The sequence below is a fragment of the Oncorhynchus clarkii genome, chromosome 30, assembly GCF_045791955.1.
Source record: "Oncorhynchus clarkii lewisi isolate Uvic-CL-2024 chromosome 30, UVic_Ocla_1.0, whole genome shotgun sequence".
NCBI lineage: Eukaryota > Metazoa > Chordata > Actinopteri > Salmoniformes > Salmonidae > Oncorhynchus > Oncorhynchus clarkii.
In genome coordinates this window covers 30,349,680-30,369,320 of record NC_092176.1, presented here as the reverse complement: position 1 = coordinate 30,369,320, position 19,641 = coordinate 30,349,680, and the positions used below count along the sequence as shown (strand labels likewise).

General features: G+C 42.8%; 1 protein-coding gene across 2 annotated transcripts in view; it reads left to right on the top strand.

Annotated features, from left to right (window-relative positions):
- Positions 1-14,924, top strand: part of LOC139389344 (dedicator of cytokinesis protein 8-like) — an 88,958-nt gene extending 74,034 nt beyond the window's left edge. For both annotated transcript variants that reach the window (XM_071136019.1, XM_071136020.1), the window contains 12 exons: positions 5,201-5,359; positions 5,475-5,575; positions 6,188-6,380; positions 6,617-6,760; positions 6,876-7,007; positions 7,222-7,356; positions 7,731-7,817; positions 8,048-8,284; positions 8,470-8,613; positions 10,092-10,198; positions 13,584-13,751; positions 14,144-14,924. In XM_071136019.1, coding sequence (XP_070992120.1) covers positions 5,201-5,359; positions 5,475-5,575; positions 6,188-6,380; positions 6,617-6,760; positions 6,876-7,007; positions 7,222-7,356; positions 7,731-7,817; positions 8,048-8,284; positions 8,470-8,613; positions 10,092-10,198; positions 13,584-13,751; positions 14,144-14,195 — 1,659 coding nt within the window. In that variant the 3' untranslated portion in view covers positions 14,196-14,924. The remainder of the gene's footprint in view (positions 1-5,200; positions 5,360-5,474; positions 5,576-6,187; positions 6,381-6,616; positions 6,761-6,875; positions 7,008-7,221; positions 7,357-7,730; positions 7,818-8,047; positions 8,285-8,469; positions 8,614-10,091; positions 10,199-13,583; positions 13,752-14,143) is intronic.
- The last annotated feature ends 4,717 nt before the right edge of the window (positions 14,925-19,641 follow it).

The following is a 19,641-nucleotide window of genomic DNA, read 5'->3' as shown; positions in this document are numbered from 1 at the left end:
CCAAACCGACCAGTCAACACCCTCCCACCCCGACCAGTCAACACCCTCCCACCCCGACCAGTCAACACCCTCCCACCCCGACCAGTCAACACCCTCCCACCCCGACCAGTCAACACCCTCCCAACCCAACCAGTCAACACCCTCCCAACCCAACCAGTCAACACCCTCCCAAACCGACCAGCCAACAACCTCCCACCCCAACCAGTCAACACCCTCCCAACCCAACCAGTCAACACCCTCCCAAACCGACCAGCCAACAACCTCCCACCCCAACCAGTCAACACCCTCCCAAACCGACCAGTCAACACCCTCCCAACCCAACCAGTCAACACCCTCCCAACCAACCATGGCCACAGCTCACATAGGTCCCTCCAGGTCAAACCAATCCTCCTGACCCTTCCATGTCCCCAACCTTGACAACTTAAAAATCACACGTGCTCAGGTTAGATCAGACCTAATCCACTCAATTAAATTAAGCAAAACATAAACATTTTACATTTGACTAGAAATTAAAATGGAAATCATCTCAACAGAGAAAAATGTCCTCCTGTGTGCTACTTATATCCCCATACTTTAATGAAGACATCTTCTCCATCCTAGAGTGGGAGATCAACCATTTCCATCCCCAGGGACATGTACTAGTCTAACCTAAGTGCCAGAACTGGACCCTCCACACACAGGGGGACAAACACCTACCTGGAGGGGACTGCATTCCCTCACAAATTATTTAACTCAAACGTTTCGGGTAGCCTTCCACAAGCTTCCCACAATAAGTTTGGTGAATTTTGGCCCATTCCTCCTCCCATTCCTCTGCCCACACATTTTCTATAGGATTGAGGTCAGGGCTCCGTGGCGGCCACTCCAATACCTTGAATTTGTTGTCCTAAAGCCATTTTGCCACAACTTTGGAAGTATGCTTGTGGTCATTGTCCATTTGGAAGACCCATTTGCGACCAAGCTTTAACTTCCTGACTGATGCCTTGAGATGTTGCTTCAATATATCCACATAATTTTCCTCCCTCATGATGCCATGTATTTTGTGAAGTGCACCAGTCCCTCCTGCAGCAAAGCACCCCCACAACATGATGCTGCCATCCCTGTGCATCATGGTTGGGATGGTGTTCTTTGGCTTGCAAGCATCCCCTGTTTTCCTCCAAACATAACGATGGTCATTATGGCCAAACAGTTCTATTTTTGTTTCATCAGACCAGAGAGCATTTCTCAAAAAAGTATGATCTTTGTCCCCATGTGCAGCTGCAAACCGTAGTCTGGCTTTTTTTTATGGCGGTTTTGGAGCAGTGGCTTCTTCCTTGCTGAGCGGCCTTTAAGGTTATGTCGATATAGGACTTGTTTTACCTTGGATATAGATACTTTTGTACCTGTTTCCTCCAGCATCTGCACAAGGTCCTTTGCTGTTGTTCTGAGATTGATTTACACTTTTCACAACAAAGTACGTTCATATCTAGAAGACAGAACGCATCTCCTTCCTGAGCGGTATGACAGCTGTGTGGTCCCATGGTGTTTATACTTGCATATTATTGTTTGTACAGATGAACGTGGTACCTTCAGGCGTTTAGAAATTACTCCCAATGATGAACCAGACTCGATGAGGTCTACAATTTATTTTCTTAAGTCTTGGCTGATTTCTTTTTGATTTTCCCATAATGTCAAGCAAAGAGGCACTGAGTTTGAAGGTAGGCCTTGAAATATATCCACAGGTACACCTCCAATTCACTCAAATTATGTCAATTAGCCTATCAGAAGCTCCTAAAGCCATGACATAATTTCATGGAATTTTCCATAAATTTAAAGATACAGTCAACTTAGTGTATGTAAACTTCTGACCCACTGGAATTGTGATACAGTGAATAATAAGTGAAATAATCTGTCTGTAAACAATTGTTGGAAAAATGACTTGTGTCATGCACACAGTAGATGTCCTAACCGACTTGCAAAAACTATAGTTTGTTAACAATTAATTTGTGGAGTGGTTGAAAAACTAGTTTTAAGACAAAAATAATGGTGTTCCAAAATGGGTCCAGTTGCCAGAACAACAAATGCACATTCCCTCAGCCAGCTGGCTTTGGGGTTCTGTTCACAAACAGACTCCACAGATATCTAACAAGACACACAATCTATAGTAAAGGAATGGAATTAAGAATATATACATATTTGAATGAGCAATGTCAGAGCGGCATAGACTAAGATACAATAGAGAAGGATAGAATACAGTATATACATATGAGATGAGTCATGCAAAATGTGTAAACATTATTAAAGTGACTGATGTTCCATTATTAAATTGGCCAGTGATTTCAAGTGTATGTATATAGTGCAGCGGCCGCTGTGCTAGTGATGGCTGTTTAACATTCTGATGGCCTTGATAGAAACTGTTTTTCAATCTCTCGATCCCAGCTTTGATGCACCTGTACTGACCTCGCCTTCTGGATGATAGAGGGGTGAACAGGCAGTGGCTCGGGTGGTTGTTGTCCTTGATAATCTTTTTGGCCTTCCTGTGACAATGGGTGCTGTAGGTGTCCTGGAGGGCAGGTAGCCTGCCCCCCAGTGTTGCATTCGGCAAACCCCACTTCCCTCTGGAGAGCCCTGCAGTTGCAGGTGGTGCAATTGCCATACCAGGCATTGATACAGCCTGACAGGATGCTCTCAATTGTGCATCTGTAAAGGTTTGTGAGGGTTTTAGGTGACAAGCCAAATGTCTCTTGAGTTTGACGAGTTTGGCTTCTTGTTGCCTTCTTCATTGTTGCCTTCTTCACCACACTGTCTGTGTGGGTGGACCATTTCAGTTTGTCAGTGATGTGTACACCAAGGAACTTGAAGCTTTCCACCTTCTCCACTGCGGTCCCGTCGATACGGGGGTGCTCCCTCTGCTGTTTCCTGAAGTCCACGATCAGCTCCTTAGTTTTGTTTACGTTTGGTGAGGGTTATTTTCCTGGCACCACACTCCCAGGGCCCTCACCTCCTCCCTGTAGGCTGTCTCGCCGTTGTTGGTAATCAGGCCTACTACTGTTGTGTCGTCTGCAAACTTGATAATTGAGTTGGAGGCGTGTGTGGCCACGCAGTCATGGGTGAACAGAGAGTACAGGAGGGGGCTGAGCACGCATCCTTGTGGGGCCCCACTGTTGAGGATCAGCGAAGTGGAGGTGTTGTTTCCTACCTTCACCACCTGGGGGCGGCCCGTCAGAGAATACACAGTAGCAGAATACCTGACCACTGTGACAGACCCAAAATTAAGATAATCCTTGACTCTGTACAGACTCAGGGAGCATAGCCTTGCTATTGAGAGAGGCAGACCTGGCTCTCGAGAGAAGAAAGTCTGTGCCCACTGCCCACAAAATTAGGTGAAAACGGGGCTGCAATTCCTTACAAAGGTATGACCACACATTTTCCCCATACATCACACTGACCCAGAAAGAATTTGAAAACAAATCAAACATTGATTTACTCTATATCTGTTACACAAAATACTGCAATGTGCAAATCACAGCAGCAAGATTTGTGACCAGTTGTCATGAAAACAGGGCACAAACAACATTGTAAATACAAGCAATATTTATCTGTTATGTTTTATTGCTGATAACATACTTTATCCTCATGAAACCTTTATGCGTGCAATGTTTACTGTAACATTTAATTTTGTTTCTTCTCACTTTTGTTGATTTGTTTATTTCAGTTGCTTTTCAAATGTAAATGTGTTTCCTATAGGGAGGGAGAGAAGAGGTGGGAGGTAGCGAGATGTAGATAGAGGGAGGGGTAGGGCGAGAGGGAGGTAAGGTGAGGGTGAGAGGGAGAGAGGGGTAGGGTGAGAGGGCGGGAGGGGTAGGGTGAGAGGGAGAGAGGGGTAGGGTGAGAGGGAGAGAGGGGTAGGGTGAGAGGGCGGGAGGGGTAGGGTGAGAGGGCGGGAGGGGTAGGGTGAGAGGTAGGGAGGGAGGGAGGGAGGGAGGTAGGGAGGGAGGGAGGGTAGTGCTGGAGAGATTTGTACATCAAAGCGTTTCCACCACCATTTCACACGTTTAATTTTACAGACCAAAAAAGACTCACCTTGTCTAGGGTATTTTGTTTTGTCCACATTTTGAACATTTACCGACAAATGTTCTGTTTCCATCAGGCCTGTATTGACTATTTTTTTTATCCAGCATAAGGTTGGACGGAAACCTGGTTGTAGGTAAGTGAAAGGCAGAGAGAAGGATGGAAAGAAACAAGGAATAACACCATCACTCAGTGATAGTGACCCCAGCACAGGGAAGACACACACACACAAAACGTATCAGGCCTGGCGCCACACTCGGTTTAACAGAATGGGGCTGTAGAGATGATCCATAGGTGATTATGTCTCAGCTAATGGGAGATAATTTCTCGCTTTGCTGATGATGGCAGAGATGGATGGGGTTATACACACACACACACACACACAACCATGTCAGCGCTAAGCCCTCCGTTACCTGGAGGAAACTCTGTGACCCCCCCCCCCCAGCAACAACTGGACTGACCAAGAAAGAACATGAGAAGGATAAGGAGAAAGAGAGAGATTCAGAGAGAAGGGGAAAGCAACAGTGAGAGAGAGATTCAGAGAGAAGGGGAAAGCAACAGTGAGAGAGATTCAGAGAGCAGCAGAGGGTGAAGGAGACAGAGCAAGAGAGAGATTCAGAGAGAAGGGGAAAGCAACAGTGGGAGAGAGATTCAGAGAGAAGGGGAAAGCAACAGTGAGAGAGAGATTCAGAGGAGGAGACAGAGCAAGAGAGAGAGTCAAAGAAAGGGACAGAGAGAGAGGTTCAGAGAATAAGGCAGAGGGAGACAGACCTAGACAAGTAGATAGACTTAAAGGGGAATATTGACAACCCTAAAGTCTACTTTATTAGCCAATACATGACTGAGCAATGTCATATCATTCTTTAATATATGCTTTTTATAGTTGAGCTTTTTATGAATACAGCCAGCCCGTGTTAATGTCCCTCCACTCCAAGCCCTGATTATGAGTATGGGCCTCCTCCTTGTCAAATCCCCCTCTACAGAGATGGACAGAGGGCCACAGGACAGGTCCCTCTCTGTCTACAGAGATGGGCCATTTAAAAAAAGTACTGCACTATGTATGTAATGGGGTGCTATTTGGGACGCAGTCTAGGTCCCACCTAACCCCAGATACTCCTGCCCCTGTTCCCCTCGCTCTCTCTGTGCTGTGTAGAACTTCTCCCGGGTGAAGATGCAGGTGACTATGTCTCTAGCCTCTCTGGTGGGGAAGTCCTCGGACTTCCATGAGGAGTATCTCCGCAGGTCCCTACGCACCATACTGGCCTATGCAGAGGAGGACACAGAGATGCAGAACACACCGCTGCCCTCACAGGTACACACACACACACACACACACACACACACACACACACACACACACACACACACACACACACACACAACACAACACAACACATGTTGATATCAACCCTAGTGTTATTGTGTAGGTGGATGAGCTGCTGAGGAACTTAAACAGTATCCTGTCAGACACGGTGAAGATGAGAGAGTTCCAGGAAGACCCAGAGATGCTCATGGACCTCATGTACAGGTACTCACTCACTCACTCACTCCTTCACTCCTGCTGTAGGGCTCTGTGTATGTTTTTCTCCTGGTTCCTATTCATTTCTTTGTGGATTGGTTTCTTCTCTGTTTGTTCCTCACTATGGAAACCATTTGGTAGCAGTTTGGGACAGAGATCTGTTTTTTGTGTATGTAAATCCATACCGAGTTTGTGTGGGTGTGAATGCAGACTCTCTGTGCATGTGTCATCTGCTTACATTCTGCATAAGCCAAGCATCTGTAAGAGGTTATGAATTATTGAATTTACATTATGCTACCTAAAACTGACTCCCAGCCCTCCTCAAATGCTTCCCTCACCCCAAACCATTCACTCACTGACCTCCCAGCCTAACAGGATGCAAGGAGAACACATTATTATAGCTGATTACAGGACCCGTATACACAAAAGCGTCTAATCTAGAATCAGGTCCCATTGTTCGTTCATTACATTCTAAAAGGGAAAACTGATCCTAGATCAGCATTTCTTCTCTGAGAAGTTTTATGAATATAGTCCCAGATCTACAGGAGTACCTAAGAGCTTGAGTACTGGGGTTGGTTTGGATTTCAGCATCACTCCCCCTCTCCCTCCTTCTGTCTCCAGGATAGCGAAGGGTTACCAGACGTCTCCTGACCTGAGATTGACCTGGCTGCAGAACATGGCGGAAAAACACAAGAACAGGAAGTGTTTTACCGAGTCGGCCATGTGTCTGGTCCATGCTGCAGCCCTGGTGGCTGAATACCTCAGCATGCTGGAGGACCACAAATACCTACCTGTGGGCAGTGTCACCTTTCAGGTGGGTACCTAGACTACTCACTCACTCACTCACTCACTACTGATTATGGTCTGTTGCCATAAAGGGGAACTGTATACTCAATGTAATGTTTCATTGATTGGCTGCTGTCTTGCTTAATCACTTCATGTCTTCGTTGTTTGTGAAAAACAAAGCTGTCAGTAATACCTGATTGATTAATTGATTGATTCCCATTTGTAACATGCCGGATGAGTCTGATTGGTTGGTTGCTTCTATAGAACATCTCTCCCAATGTGCTGGAGGAGTCAGCGGTATCAGATGACATACTGTCCCCAGATGAGGACGGTGTCTGTTCAGGACAATACTTCACCACCAGTGGTCTGGTGGGTCTACTGAAGCAGGCTGCGGAACTCTTCAGCAACGTAAGACACACAAACAGACAAACAAACAAAAGCGGATCCTAAATAATGGTAATGCTGCACTCACATAAAGACACTCAACAATGGTGATAATAGTGTGTTGTTGCTTTGTTTTCAGGGTGGTCTGTATGAGACAGTGAATGAAGTGTATAAGATCATAATGCCTGTTCTGGAGGCTCACAGAGATTTCCGGGAGCTGGTCTCTACTCACGAGAAACTCCAGAGAGCCTTCGACAACATCATTCAGAAGGTACAGACAGACATCAGCGTGGACTACTCTATATGAAGGGATTACAGTCACAATACATATGAAGTACTTAGAATTATAGTGAAATGATTACAGTTGGACATTGATGTGCTGTATTTGGAGGAAAGATGTCTACCTATTTCCTTCACTTGGATGTTAATTATTCTTTTTTGTGTATAATGTTACAAGTCGCTTTCACGTGTTTGTCGCGTCCCAGGGCCATAAGAGGATGTTTGGGACGTATTTCCGGGTGGGTTTTTATGGGGCCAAGTTTGGAGACCTGGACGAACAGGAGTTTGTTTACAAGGAGCCAGGGATCACCCACCTGCCAGAGATATCCCACAGACTGGAGGTAACTGAGAGAGAGCTTGTGTCTGCGTGCGTGTGTGTCTGTGCGCTCATGGGTGCATGCATTTACTGCATGGATATAAAAACTGCATCTATTCAAATGAGTACTGCATCTATTCATATGAATACTGCATCTATTCACAAGTACTGCATTTACTCATATTAGTACTGCATTTATTCACAGGAGTACTGCATTTATTCACAGGAGTACTGCATTTATTCACAGGAGTACTGCATTTATTCACAGGAGTACTGCATCTATTCACAGGAGTACTGCATCTATTCATAGGAGTACTGCATCTATTCATAGGAGTACTGCATCTATTCATAGGAGTACTGCATCTATTCATAGGAGTACTGTATCTATTGGTGTTGTAGAACTTCTACAGTCAGTGTTTTGGCGATGCCCTGGAGATGATCAAAGACTCCAAAGACATAGACAGAAGCAAACTGGATGCTAACAAGGTACAGTATATGACAGTACACCACCAAACCATCCTGTGATCCTGCTGTGTCCCTTTTCACTACCTTCTGACTCGCATAAAAGTAGAGATGCATCTAGTTGTTTGTGAATGTCAAATTATTGAGAGGAACATTCACAAACAACTAGATGGATCTCCACTTTTATCCCCTCACTCGCTTTTTCTCTCATTCTCCGCCCCTCCGTTCACTCTCTCTCTCTCTCCCTCCCACAGGCCTACATACAGATCACCTACGTGGAGCCCTTCTTTGATGACTATGAGATGAAAGACCGCCTGACCAACTTTGAGAAGAACTTCAACTTGCGTCGCTTCATGTACACCACGCCGTTCACCAAGGCCGGGCGGCCGCGCGGTGAGCTCAACGAGCAGTACAAGAGGAAGACCATCCTCACCACCATGCACACCTTCCCCTACATCAAGACCCGCATCAACGTCATCCAGAAAGAAGAGGTATGCTGGGAGAACAAAGCCTGTTTAGACACGGATTTTCAATATTGGTTTCATCTTTGCTTGTTGATCGTTAATGACTCTTAGCCAATTAGACATATTTTTGTATTTTTTTTATCTGTCCAAATCTAACTTGTACCTTTTCACTTTCTTTGCCTCTCCTTCCTTCTCATCCTCCCATCCCCAAGTTTGACCTGACTCCCATTGAGGTGGCCATCGAGGACATGCAGAAGAAGACCAGGGAGTTAGCAGTAGCCACACACAGGGAGCAGCCCGATGCTAAGATGCTCCAGATGCTTCTACAGGGCTCTGTGGGAGCCACCGTCAACCAGGTACCTCAAGCCACCTGTCCTGACCCCAAAGGAATACATGTTTCTGCGTCCCCCACACTGGCATTTTTAACATTAACATTACTGATTTGAAAGTTACTCATGGACTCCACACATCAAATGAAGAGGAAAAACAAGTGTGAAAAGCCAACTGAAGTGATGGCATAGTGTATCTTGTAGGTGTAAGTTGTATTCTTCTGAATCCTCATCACTAACCTTGAGGAAACATCCAATCTAGGAAGTTAGTAAGTAAGTTGATAAAGAGCAGGTGGGAGACATGATACATCAAAGAGTCCAGTTCAACCATAACATCGTCTGTACAGTGCCTCGGCTGATTCAGTTAAAACCTTCATTCACAACCTCTTCTTTCATGTCTGCGCTAAACACTGAAACCCTTTGATCTGATGGATTACAGCTCCCGTCAAACGTTGGATAAACGCTAAAGTAATGATGTAGTTACACCAGGCCCCAGCTCTCTTTTGTAGTCTATTCTGACAGCAACCCCTGCTTTCACCTGCTGACTGTATACACAACCTTAATGTTCATGCTGTCCATAAACAAACACAGCCCTGGGCCTAATCAGTAGAGAGGGATGGCTCCCCGCTGTCTGTCCGTCTCTCCAGGCCCTAGTCTAGCACATATGTTTGCGAATGAACCCCGATGAGCATTCTAATGCCTGGCCATGTGAGCGTGCTGTGGTTTCATGATAAATATCAGTTAGGATAACACGATCCCAGAGAGGGAATGAATGGGAGCCAAATGGCTGCTTGTAGGCAGGGTTAGTGGTGACATTAGCCACACAGCGATCAGGCTAATCAGGGTCTCCTCCATCTGATCTCTTCCTTATGTCCTGGCTGAACAGTGTGGCCTTTGGACACTTTGGCTGCGTATCATATGGCACCATATTCCTTATGTAATGGGCTCTGGTCAAAAGAAGTCCACTATCTATGAAATAGGGGGCTGTTTGGAACGCATTCATTACTAAGCATTCAGTTAGTTTCCTCTAATGAAAGTCATTACTAAGTATTCAGTTAGTTTCCTCTAATGAAAGTCATTACTAAGCATTCAGTTAGTTTCCTCTAATGAAAGTCATTACTAAGCATTCAGTTAGGAAGTAGTTTCCTCTAATGAAAGGCATTACTGAGTATTCAGTTAGGAAGTAGTTTCCTCTAATGAAAGTCATTACTGAGTATTCAGTTAGTTTCCTCTAATGAAAGTCATTACTGAGTATTCAGTTAGGAAGTCCTTTCCTCTAATGAAGTTTCCTCTAATGAAGTTTCCTCTAATGAAAGCAAGGCATTCATCATTGCTCCCCTCTTTTCCTTCCATCCTTCACGCTCTCTCTCTCTCTCTCTGTGTGTGTGTGTGTGTGTGTGTGTGTGTGTGTGTGTGTGTGTGTGTGTGTGTGTGTGTGTGTGTGTGTGTGTGTGTGTGTGTGTGTGTGTGTGTGTGTGTGTGTGTGTGTGTGTGTGTGTGTGTAGGGACCGTTGGAGGTGGCCCAGGTCTTTCTGAATGAGATCCCAGCAGACCCCAAGCTCTTCCGACACCACAACAAACTGCGCCTGTGTTTCAAAGAGTTCATCATGAGGTGAGAGCCAAACACTACCGTGCAACTGCAATCCACGCCTACCAGCCAGTGATGAGAAACACATCAAACTTACACTTTGTGCTCTCACTTTTGATCTTGTTCTGACACTTGTTTTGGGTGCAGTTCGATTCTCCATCTTTTCCCCAAAGTGTACAAACGTTTTCAATGCCGGCAATGGTACATTTTGTGGTGGAATACAGTGAGGGAAAAAAGTATTTGATCCCCTGCTGATTTTGTACGTTTGCCCACTGACAAAGAAATGATCAGTCTATAATTTTAATGGTAGGTTTATTTGAACAGTGAGACAGAATAACAACAAAAAGAATCCAGAAAAACGCATGTCAAAAATGTTGTAAATTGATATGCATTTTAATGAGGGAAATAAGTATTTGACCCCCTCTCAATCAGAAAGGTTTCTGGCTCCCAGGTGTCTTTTATACAGGTAACGAGCTGAGATTAGGAGCACACTTATTAAAGGGAGTGTTCCTAATCTCAGTCTGTTACCTGTATAAAAGACACCTGTCCACAGAAGCAATCAATCAGATTCCAAACTCTCCACCATGGCCAAGACCAAAGAGCTCTCCAAGGATGTCAGGGACAATATTGTAGACCTACACAAGGCTGGAATTGACTACAAAACCATCGCCAAGCAGCTTGGTGAGAAGGTGACAACAGTTGGTGCGATTATTCGCAAATGGAAGAAACACAAAATAACTGTCAATCTCCCTTGGCATGGGGCTCCATGCAAGATCTCACCTCGTGGAGTTGCAATGATCATGAGAACGGTGAGGAATCAGCCCAGAACTACAAGGGAGGATCTTGTCAATGATCTCAAGGCACACTACTCCATGAAGGACTGAAATCCTGTAGGGCCCGCAAGGTCCCCCTGCTCAAGAAAGCACATATACATGCCCTTCTGAAGTTTGCCAATGAACATCTGAATGATTGAGGACAACTGGGTGAAAGTGTTGTGGTCAGATGAGACCAAAATAGAGCTCTTTGGCATCAACTCAACTCGCAGTGTTTGGAGGAGGATGAGTGCTGCCTATGACCCCAAGAACACCATCCACACCATCAAACATGGAGGTGGAAACATTATGCTTTGGGGGTGTTTTTCTGCTAAGGGGACAGGACAACTTCACCGCATCAAAGGGACGATGGACGGGGCCATGTATCGTCAAATCTTGGGTGAGAACCTCCTTCCCTCAGCCAGGGCATTGAAAATGGGTCGTGGATGGGTATTCCAGCATGACAATGACCCAAAACACATGGCCATGGCAACAAAGGAGTGGCTCAAGAAGAAGCACATTAAGGTCCTGGAGTGGCCTAGCCAGTCTCCAGACCTTAATCCCATAGAAAATCTGTGGAGGAAGCTGAAGGTTCGAGTTGCCAAACGTCAGCCTCGAAACCTTAATGACTTGGAGAAGTTCTGCAAAGAGGAGTGGGACAAAATCCCTCCTGACATGTGTGCAAACCTAGTGGCCAACTACAAGAAACATCTGACCTCTGTGATTGCCAACAAGGGTTTTTCCACCAAGTACTAAGTCATGTTTTGCAGAGGGGTCAAATGATTATTTTCCTCATTAAAATGCTAATCAATTTATAACATTTTTGACATGCGTTTTTCTGGATTTTTTTGTTGTTACTCTGTCTCTCACTATTCAAATAAACCTACCATTAAAATTATAGATGGATCATTTCTTTGTCAGTGGGCAAACTTACAAAATCAGCAGGGGATCAAATACTTTTTTCCCTCACTGTATATATTTCTGGCATTAATGGTTTGAAATAGCTTTAGTGGTACTGTTGCATGGTACTATTGGGCTCCCGAGTGGCGCAGTGGTCTAAGGCACTGCATCTCAGTGCTAGAGGCGTCACTATAGACCCCCAGGTTCAAATCCAGGCTGTATCACAACCGGCCACAATTGGCCCCGCGTTGTTTGATTGGTGTAGGCCTTCATTGTAAATAAGAATTTGTTCTTAACTGATTTGCCTAATTAAATAAATAGAAATGATAATTATAAAAAATGGTGGACATGGAAAAGCAAGCGAATGACAGTTAAAACCAGCTATCCACACCATCTGTCTGGAATACATTCCTAGGTGATACTGAAGGAATCTAGACGTTGTATTAAATCACAACAGGACAGGCGTATTAACTTGTTTCCTCTTTAATATCACTCAGCTGCGTGGAACAGAAAAACGTTATTGTTTCCTGGGGACTTTCATTTTAGTTTTAATATTTTAAACATAATTTAAACCAACCGTCTAAACGGATGAGGCAGGGACTATGGTGATTTGGTCCAGGGAGTGTGTCTCTGTGTGCGAGTGTGTATGTGCGTCCCGTATCGTTTGCCTCCGAAAGGTGGCTTTCATTTGGGAACCCTCATGTCACATTCCAACTACGTTGATTGCTGCAAGCAGGCCAGCAAATATTTACCGTCATTTCAGAAACATTTATTTTCTTCCATAATCCATGCAAGTTTGCAAGAGCTCATTATATTCAAAGTATCCACTTCTCAAGCTGCTATTTGGGCTGGAAGGACGATGGCTAGCTAGTAGCAACACATCAACTGAGGTTTTTCGGGGGGGGAGTGAAATGCTTTTTCCCCCCAGACCCCTTTTTTTCAGCAGTCCCTATGCATTTACTGTATTCTGTTAGATTCCATTTTTCATTTTACTTGCATTAAAAGGGGAGAGAAGTGCAATCATATGTTTTATAAGCATCCTCGTATTTCCATTTCCTTCTGCCTCGTTCATCCATTATGTATGTTGTAATTGTGAATGCGGGCAGACCAGACCCCGTACCGTACCTGTCCTCTGAAATGAGGTTCAACCCCAGGGTACTGTGTTTGGGCATGGATCACTATACTCCCTGCCACTCTCAGCACAGTACTACAAGAGACACTTTCCTTCCTTGAGCAATCCTGTACTAAAAAAGGAAGCAAGGCTCAGAGAAAGACTGAACATCTAATACAGGTGGACACACAGGTTGCTTAATAAGGTGAAACAATTATTAAATGCCAATGTGAACTGATTTGGGGACAAATCCATGTCGGTCACATAGTTCGTTCAGGAAATAAACTGAAATGCATGAAAAGAAAATAAGGAAATTAAATGGATGCATGAACATCCTCATGAAGATGAATGAAAAGTAATGTCAGGTCAGTGTTAAGTGATGAAGGTGAGGAGAGGAACTCATTCAAGACTTGAGACAGCCCACAGTATGGTTATATCCCAAATGGTACCATATTCCCTACAGTGTATATAGTGCATTACTTTATGGACCCTGGTCTACTGTATATAGGGAATAGGGTTCATTTTAGCATTTTGGACACGTTCTATGTCCCCCCCCCCCCCCCCCCCCCCCCCTGTTCCTCTGTAGGTGTGGCGAGGCTGTGGAGAAGAACAAGCACCTGATCACGTTTGACCAGAAGGAGTACCAGCAGGAGTTGAAGAAGAACTACAACCGTCTGAGAGAGAACCTGCGGCCCATGCTGGAAAGGAAGATACCCGAGCTCTACAAACCCATCAAACCACGCCTGGGGAACAGGTAACGGATCATCAAAGTGCGCAATGCAGGGTTGAGTCCATTCGGGCCCAAATGTGAGGGGAAATGTTTGGAAACGGAGGAGGTTTATAGTTTTGTCCCAAATGGCACCCCATTCCCTATACCACTATGGCCCCTGGTCCAAAGTAGTGCACTACTGTATATAGGGAAAATAGTTCCATTTGGAACACCACTGATACCTGAATATTTTTAATAAGAATGTTAGTTTTAGTTTCATGTTAATCCTATTAACAGTCCTGCTTGCTTATGTCATCTGAAAGAATCTGACAGCTGCTGTGTTGTATTTTCATGTTGCCTATGCCCCCATGCAAATGTAATTGAATAGTTTCCTCTCCTCCTCCTCCTCCTCATCTTCTCTGCTGTCCCATCCAAAGGGATTCCGTCAAACGGCTCAGTTTCCGCAGAGCACTGGAGGAAAACTCCTGAGACGGCCAGACAGACTTCTCTATCTGAGGGAATGCTCCAGAGGCCAGAGAAAAAAGGATGCTGTAAAAGTAGAAAAGGCGGCAAAGGGAAGAGGGAGAGCAGAAGGGAGCTAGCAGTCCTCATTCACCACTGTACACATGATTACACGGAGGACTTACAATAATATCTTAATCAATGACACAACATTGCTAGTTCTCTTGTTCTATGATTACTGCTAGTCCTAACGATGCTGCAAACTACTGTGGGTTTGAGAAAGACGAGTACAAGTTCCACATTTAAGGGATACTTCAGGATGTTGGCAATGAAGCCCTTTATCTACTTCCCCAGAGTCAAATGAACTTGTGGATACCATTTTTATGCCTCTGTGTGCAGCTTGAAGGAAGTTGCTAACTAGCGTTAGTTCAACTGCCAACTAGCGTTAGCGCAATGGCTGGAAGTCTTTGGTAACTGTTGGCATGCTAGTAGATGGGTCAAAGACGTATAAGGTTTTCAAAGTAGCAAAAAAAACAAAACAGCAATTTCAATTCCCTAAAATGCTTTTTTTAATGTTAATTGGGAGTGTCACCTATGCCCATATTAGTTATATTCAAGAATAAAGCCAAGAATTCATTTTTATTGTGATTTCATATGAATGTTCCCTACTGTTTTTTATTTGATACATTTTTCATAATCACAAGGTTAAATATCCATGCTTAGACTGGCAGAAATAGAACTACCCCGAAAAAAAAATGACATTTTATTTTGAATAACACATATTTGATGTGCCACGGGTACAACTCAAAATATGTTGCAGGTTTTTTACAAAAAAAACCTGCCTTACACTGAAAAAAATGCAAAAATCTATGAAAATATCTTTCATTCATGCTTTGAGATTTGTTTTTGTCTCTGAGTCAACAAAACAAAGTTATTGTATTTTAATATAAAATACTGGTGTTATACTATATGAAAATATTTTGTTACCCTGAATGACACTGGCACAGAATAGGATTCGCATCCATTAAATGTTATTAGTAGTCTATTAATAGTAGGCTATGATAACACTTAATCAAAGTTTAAAAGTTAAATCAACTCCCTCTCCCTTTCTCTCTCAAACATGGTTTGTTACTATTTCGTTGCTAATGTTAATAATAATAATTTTACTATAATTTGAGAATGCGGCAACACTTTACGTTGCATTAAGTTGCATTATTGCACGATTATTACATGATAGTAAATGTTGTAATTATGCGTTGTTACACTCTAACTGGTAAATGTATATTCAATGCAGGTACACAAATACAATTTCAAGATGCCTACACAAAATAGTTACATAAAATGCCCATCAACCTACTTCAATTCAAACTTGTAGAATCTCGATATTTTATAAAGTGTCCCAAACGTGAAGCAGCTATTAATGATTATAATTCATAATCCATTTGGAATCCATTATGTTTGCGTGATATTATATTAACCAATATAATCCATCAGTTATACCTTAACTGCAGTGCAATAAAACACAACTACAGTGTAATAGCGCAACTTAATGTTAAGTGTTATCCACCCAGCTTTATATCCTATTATATCCTATTCTGTTGCTGACAGTAGCATGAAAACAATACCTTTTGTATTTGCATTTATTATGGATCCCCATCAGCTTCTGCCAAAGCAGCAGCTACTCTTCCTGGTGTCCAACAAAATTAAGGCACATTATACAATTAAATTAACATTACAATACATTCACAGATTTCACAACACACTGTGTGCCCTCAGGCCCCTACTCCACAACTACCACATATCTACAGTACTAAATACATGTGTATGTATAGTGCGTATGTTATCGTGTGTGTGTGTATGTGACAATGTTTGTTGTTTCACAGTCCCTGCTGTTCCACAAGGTGTTTTTCTATCTGTTTTTCTAATTTTACTGCTCGTGTCAGTTACTTGATGCGGAATAGAGTTCTATGTAGTCATGGCTCTATGTAGTACTGTGTGCCTCCCATAGTCTGTTCTGGACTTGGGGACTGTGAAGAGATCTCTTGTGGGGTATACATGTGTGCAAGCTGTGTGCCAGTAGTTTAGACAGACAGCTCGGTGCAGTCAACATGTCAATACCTCTCCTAAATAAAAGTAGTGATGAAGTCAATCTCTCCTCCACTTTGAGCCAGGAGAGATTGACATGCATATGATTAATATTAACTCTCTGTGTACATCCAAGAGCCAGCTGTGCTGCCCTGTTCTTTTTTTTTTTTGTGGCACAAAACTAGGGCCTGTAGGACCTGCCTTGTTGATAGTGTTGTTAAGAAGGCAGAGCATCGCTTTATTATATACAGACTTCTCCCTGTCTTAGCTACTACTGCATCAATATGTTTTGACCATGACAGTTTACAATCTAGGGTTACTCCAAGCAGTTTTGTCATCTCAACTTGCTTAATTTCCAAATGATTTATTACAAGATTTAATTGAGGCTTAGGGTTTAGTGAGTGTTTTGTTCCAGATACAATGCTATAAATATTTAGGGCTAACTTATTCCTTGCCAACCACTCTGAAACTAACTGCAGCTCTTTGAGTGTTGCAATCATTTCAGTCACTGTAGTAGCTGATGTGTATAGTGTTGAGTCATCCGCATACATAGACACTCTGGCTTTACTCAGGGTCAGTGGCCTGTCATTACTAAAAATGGAAAAAAGCAAGGGGCCTAAACAGCTACTCTGTGGAATTCCTGAATCTACCTGGATTATGTTGTAGAGGCTTCCATTAAAGAACACCCTCTGTGTTCTGTTAGACAAGTAACTCTTTATCCACATTATAGCAGTGGGTGTAAAGCCATAACACGTACGTTTTTCCAGCATCAGACTATCAATAATGTCAAAAGCTGCACTGAAGTCCAACAAGACAGCGCACACAATCATTTTATCATCAATTTCTCTCAGCCAATCATCAGTCATTTGTGTAAGTGCTGTGCTTGTTGAGTGTCCTTCCCTGTAGGCATACTGAAATTCTGTTGTCAATTTCTTTACTTTACTGAATGACATTGATGAAGCGCAGAAGTCCGGACAAAAGTTAAATATTTTTTAGATACAGTATGTCGCACATTATTCTATATATTGTTGCAAACACTAACACAATTATGCCACGGGTGTTCATTAAAATTTTTAGGATGAATTTCTACATTTTAAAAACACTTTTGTCATTCGAATTTTAACCTGGACAGTTACACTGAAGGATATTTTGTCACTTTAGAGCTCATGAACTTCCTTAATTTAATAGTTTGCAACACAAATATTTATTGGTCAAAAGAAGGGTAAGAGTTGTGTGATTTTATATTATATATGTCTTTTTATGTTAAATGAATGGCCTTTGGACACAAAATGTACATGTCTTGTCATTGACCCAGATACCAGTAATTGTGGTAACGCTAGTTAGAATTGGCTCGCAAAACTACCTCCAGCTTCCTTCATACTGGATGCAAAGACATGAAAATGGTGGTATCCATGAGTTCATCTGACTCTGAGGAAGTAGATAAAGGGCTTCATTGTCAAAATCCCAAAGTATCCCTTTAAGGTCCTTGCAGGTCCAGGGAAGTGTGTGTGTGTGTGTGTGTGTGTGTGTGTGTGTGTGTGTGTGTGTGTGTGTGTGTGTGTGTGTGTGTGTGTGTGTGTGTGTGTGTGTGTGTGTGTGTGTGTGTGTGTGTGTGTGTGTGTGTGTGTGTGTGTGTGTGGACGTGTGTGTGTGTGTGGACGTGTGGACGTGTGGACGTGCTCAGTGATTCTTGTGGGGACCAGAAATCCCCGCAAGAATAGTAAAAATTTGACCAACTGGGGATTTTATTAGTCCCCCCACAAGGTCAAATTTCTAGGGGGTTTAGGGTTAAGGTTAGAACTAGTGTTAGAACTATGTTAAGGGTTAGGAGCTAGGGTTAGGGGTTAAGGTTAGGGTTAGAGCAAGAGTACGGTTTAGGGGTTAGGGAAAATATGATTTTGAATGGGATAGAATTGTGTGTCCCCACATGGTTAGCTGTGCAAGACTGTGTGTGTTTACTTTTTGTCATTGTCCTGATAAATCACTCTGTTCTGACTCATGACTGATGATAAATCACTCTGTTCTCCAATTTATGATCAATAACTGATGATAATTTACTCTGTTCTCTGCAAAAGGGAATCTGTACTTGCACTCGTATGTGTACAACCCTACAGACTCTCACACTGTAAACATGTAATTCCTCAGTTAACTTGTGATGCTATATTTGTTATATATGTTTGTTAGACATAATTGGCTGTGTAGATACTCATGGAGATTAATTTATTATGAGTTCACAAATTAGTCATGGTACATACAGTGCCTTCAGAATGTAGTCATACCCTTTAACTTACTCCACATTTTGTTGTTGCAGCCTGAATTCAAAATGGATTAAATAAAAACAAATTCTCACCCATTTACACACAATACCCTATAATGACAAAGTGAAAACGTGTTTTTAGACATTTTTGCCAATTTATTGAAAATTAAATACAGAATTTTACAGAACACTTCCCTGGGCCTTCAATGACCTTAAAGGAATGAAGCCTTTTATCTACTTACATACGTATTCACACCCCTGAGTCAATACTTTGCAGAAGCACCTTTGGCAGTTATTACAGCTGTGTCTTTCTGGGTCTCTACAAGTTTTACACACTTGGATTGTGCAACATTTGCCCATTATTCTTTTCAAAATTCTTCAAGCTCTGTCAAATTAGTTGTTGATCATTGGTAGACAACCATTTTCAAGACAAGTAGATTTAAGTCACTGGAACTCGGCGACTTAGGAACATGCACTGTCTTCTTGGTAAGCAACTCCAGTATAGATTAGGCCTTGTGTTTTAGGTTACTGTCCTGCTGAAAGGTGAATTCATCCTCCAGTGTCTGGTGGAAAGCAGACTGAACCAGGTTTTCTAGGATTTTGCCTGAACTCCTCAGTCCTTAACGATTACAAGCATACCCATAACATGATACAGCCACCACTATACTTGAAAAAATGGAGAGTGGTACTCCGTAATGTGTTGTATTGGATTTGCCCAAAACATAAAACTTTGTTTGGGAATATTTTTATTCTTAGGCTTCATTCTTTTTACTCTGTCAATTAGGTTAGTATTGTGGAGTAACTAAAATGTTGTTGATCTATCCTCAGTTGTTTCCTGTCACAGCCATTAAGCTCTGTAACTGTTTTAAAATGACCATTGGCCTCATGATGAAATCTCTGAGTGGTTTTCTTTTCTCTCCGGCAACTGAGTTAGGAAGGACGCCTGTATCTTTGTAGTGACTGGGTGTATTCATACACCATTGATAGTGTAATTAATAACTTCACCATGCTCAAAGGGATATTCTATCTTTATTTTTTCATATTTTTTTTACCCATCTACCAATAGCTACCCTTGTTTGCAAAGCATTGTAAAATATCCCTGGTCTTATGGTTGAATCTGTGTTTGAAATG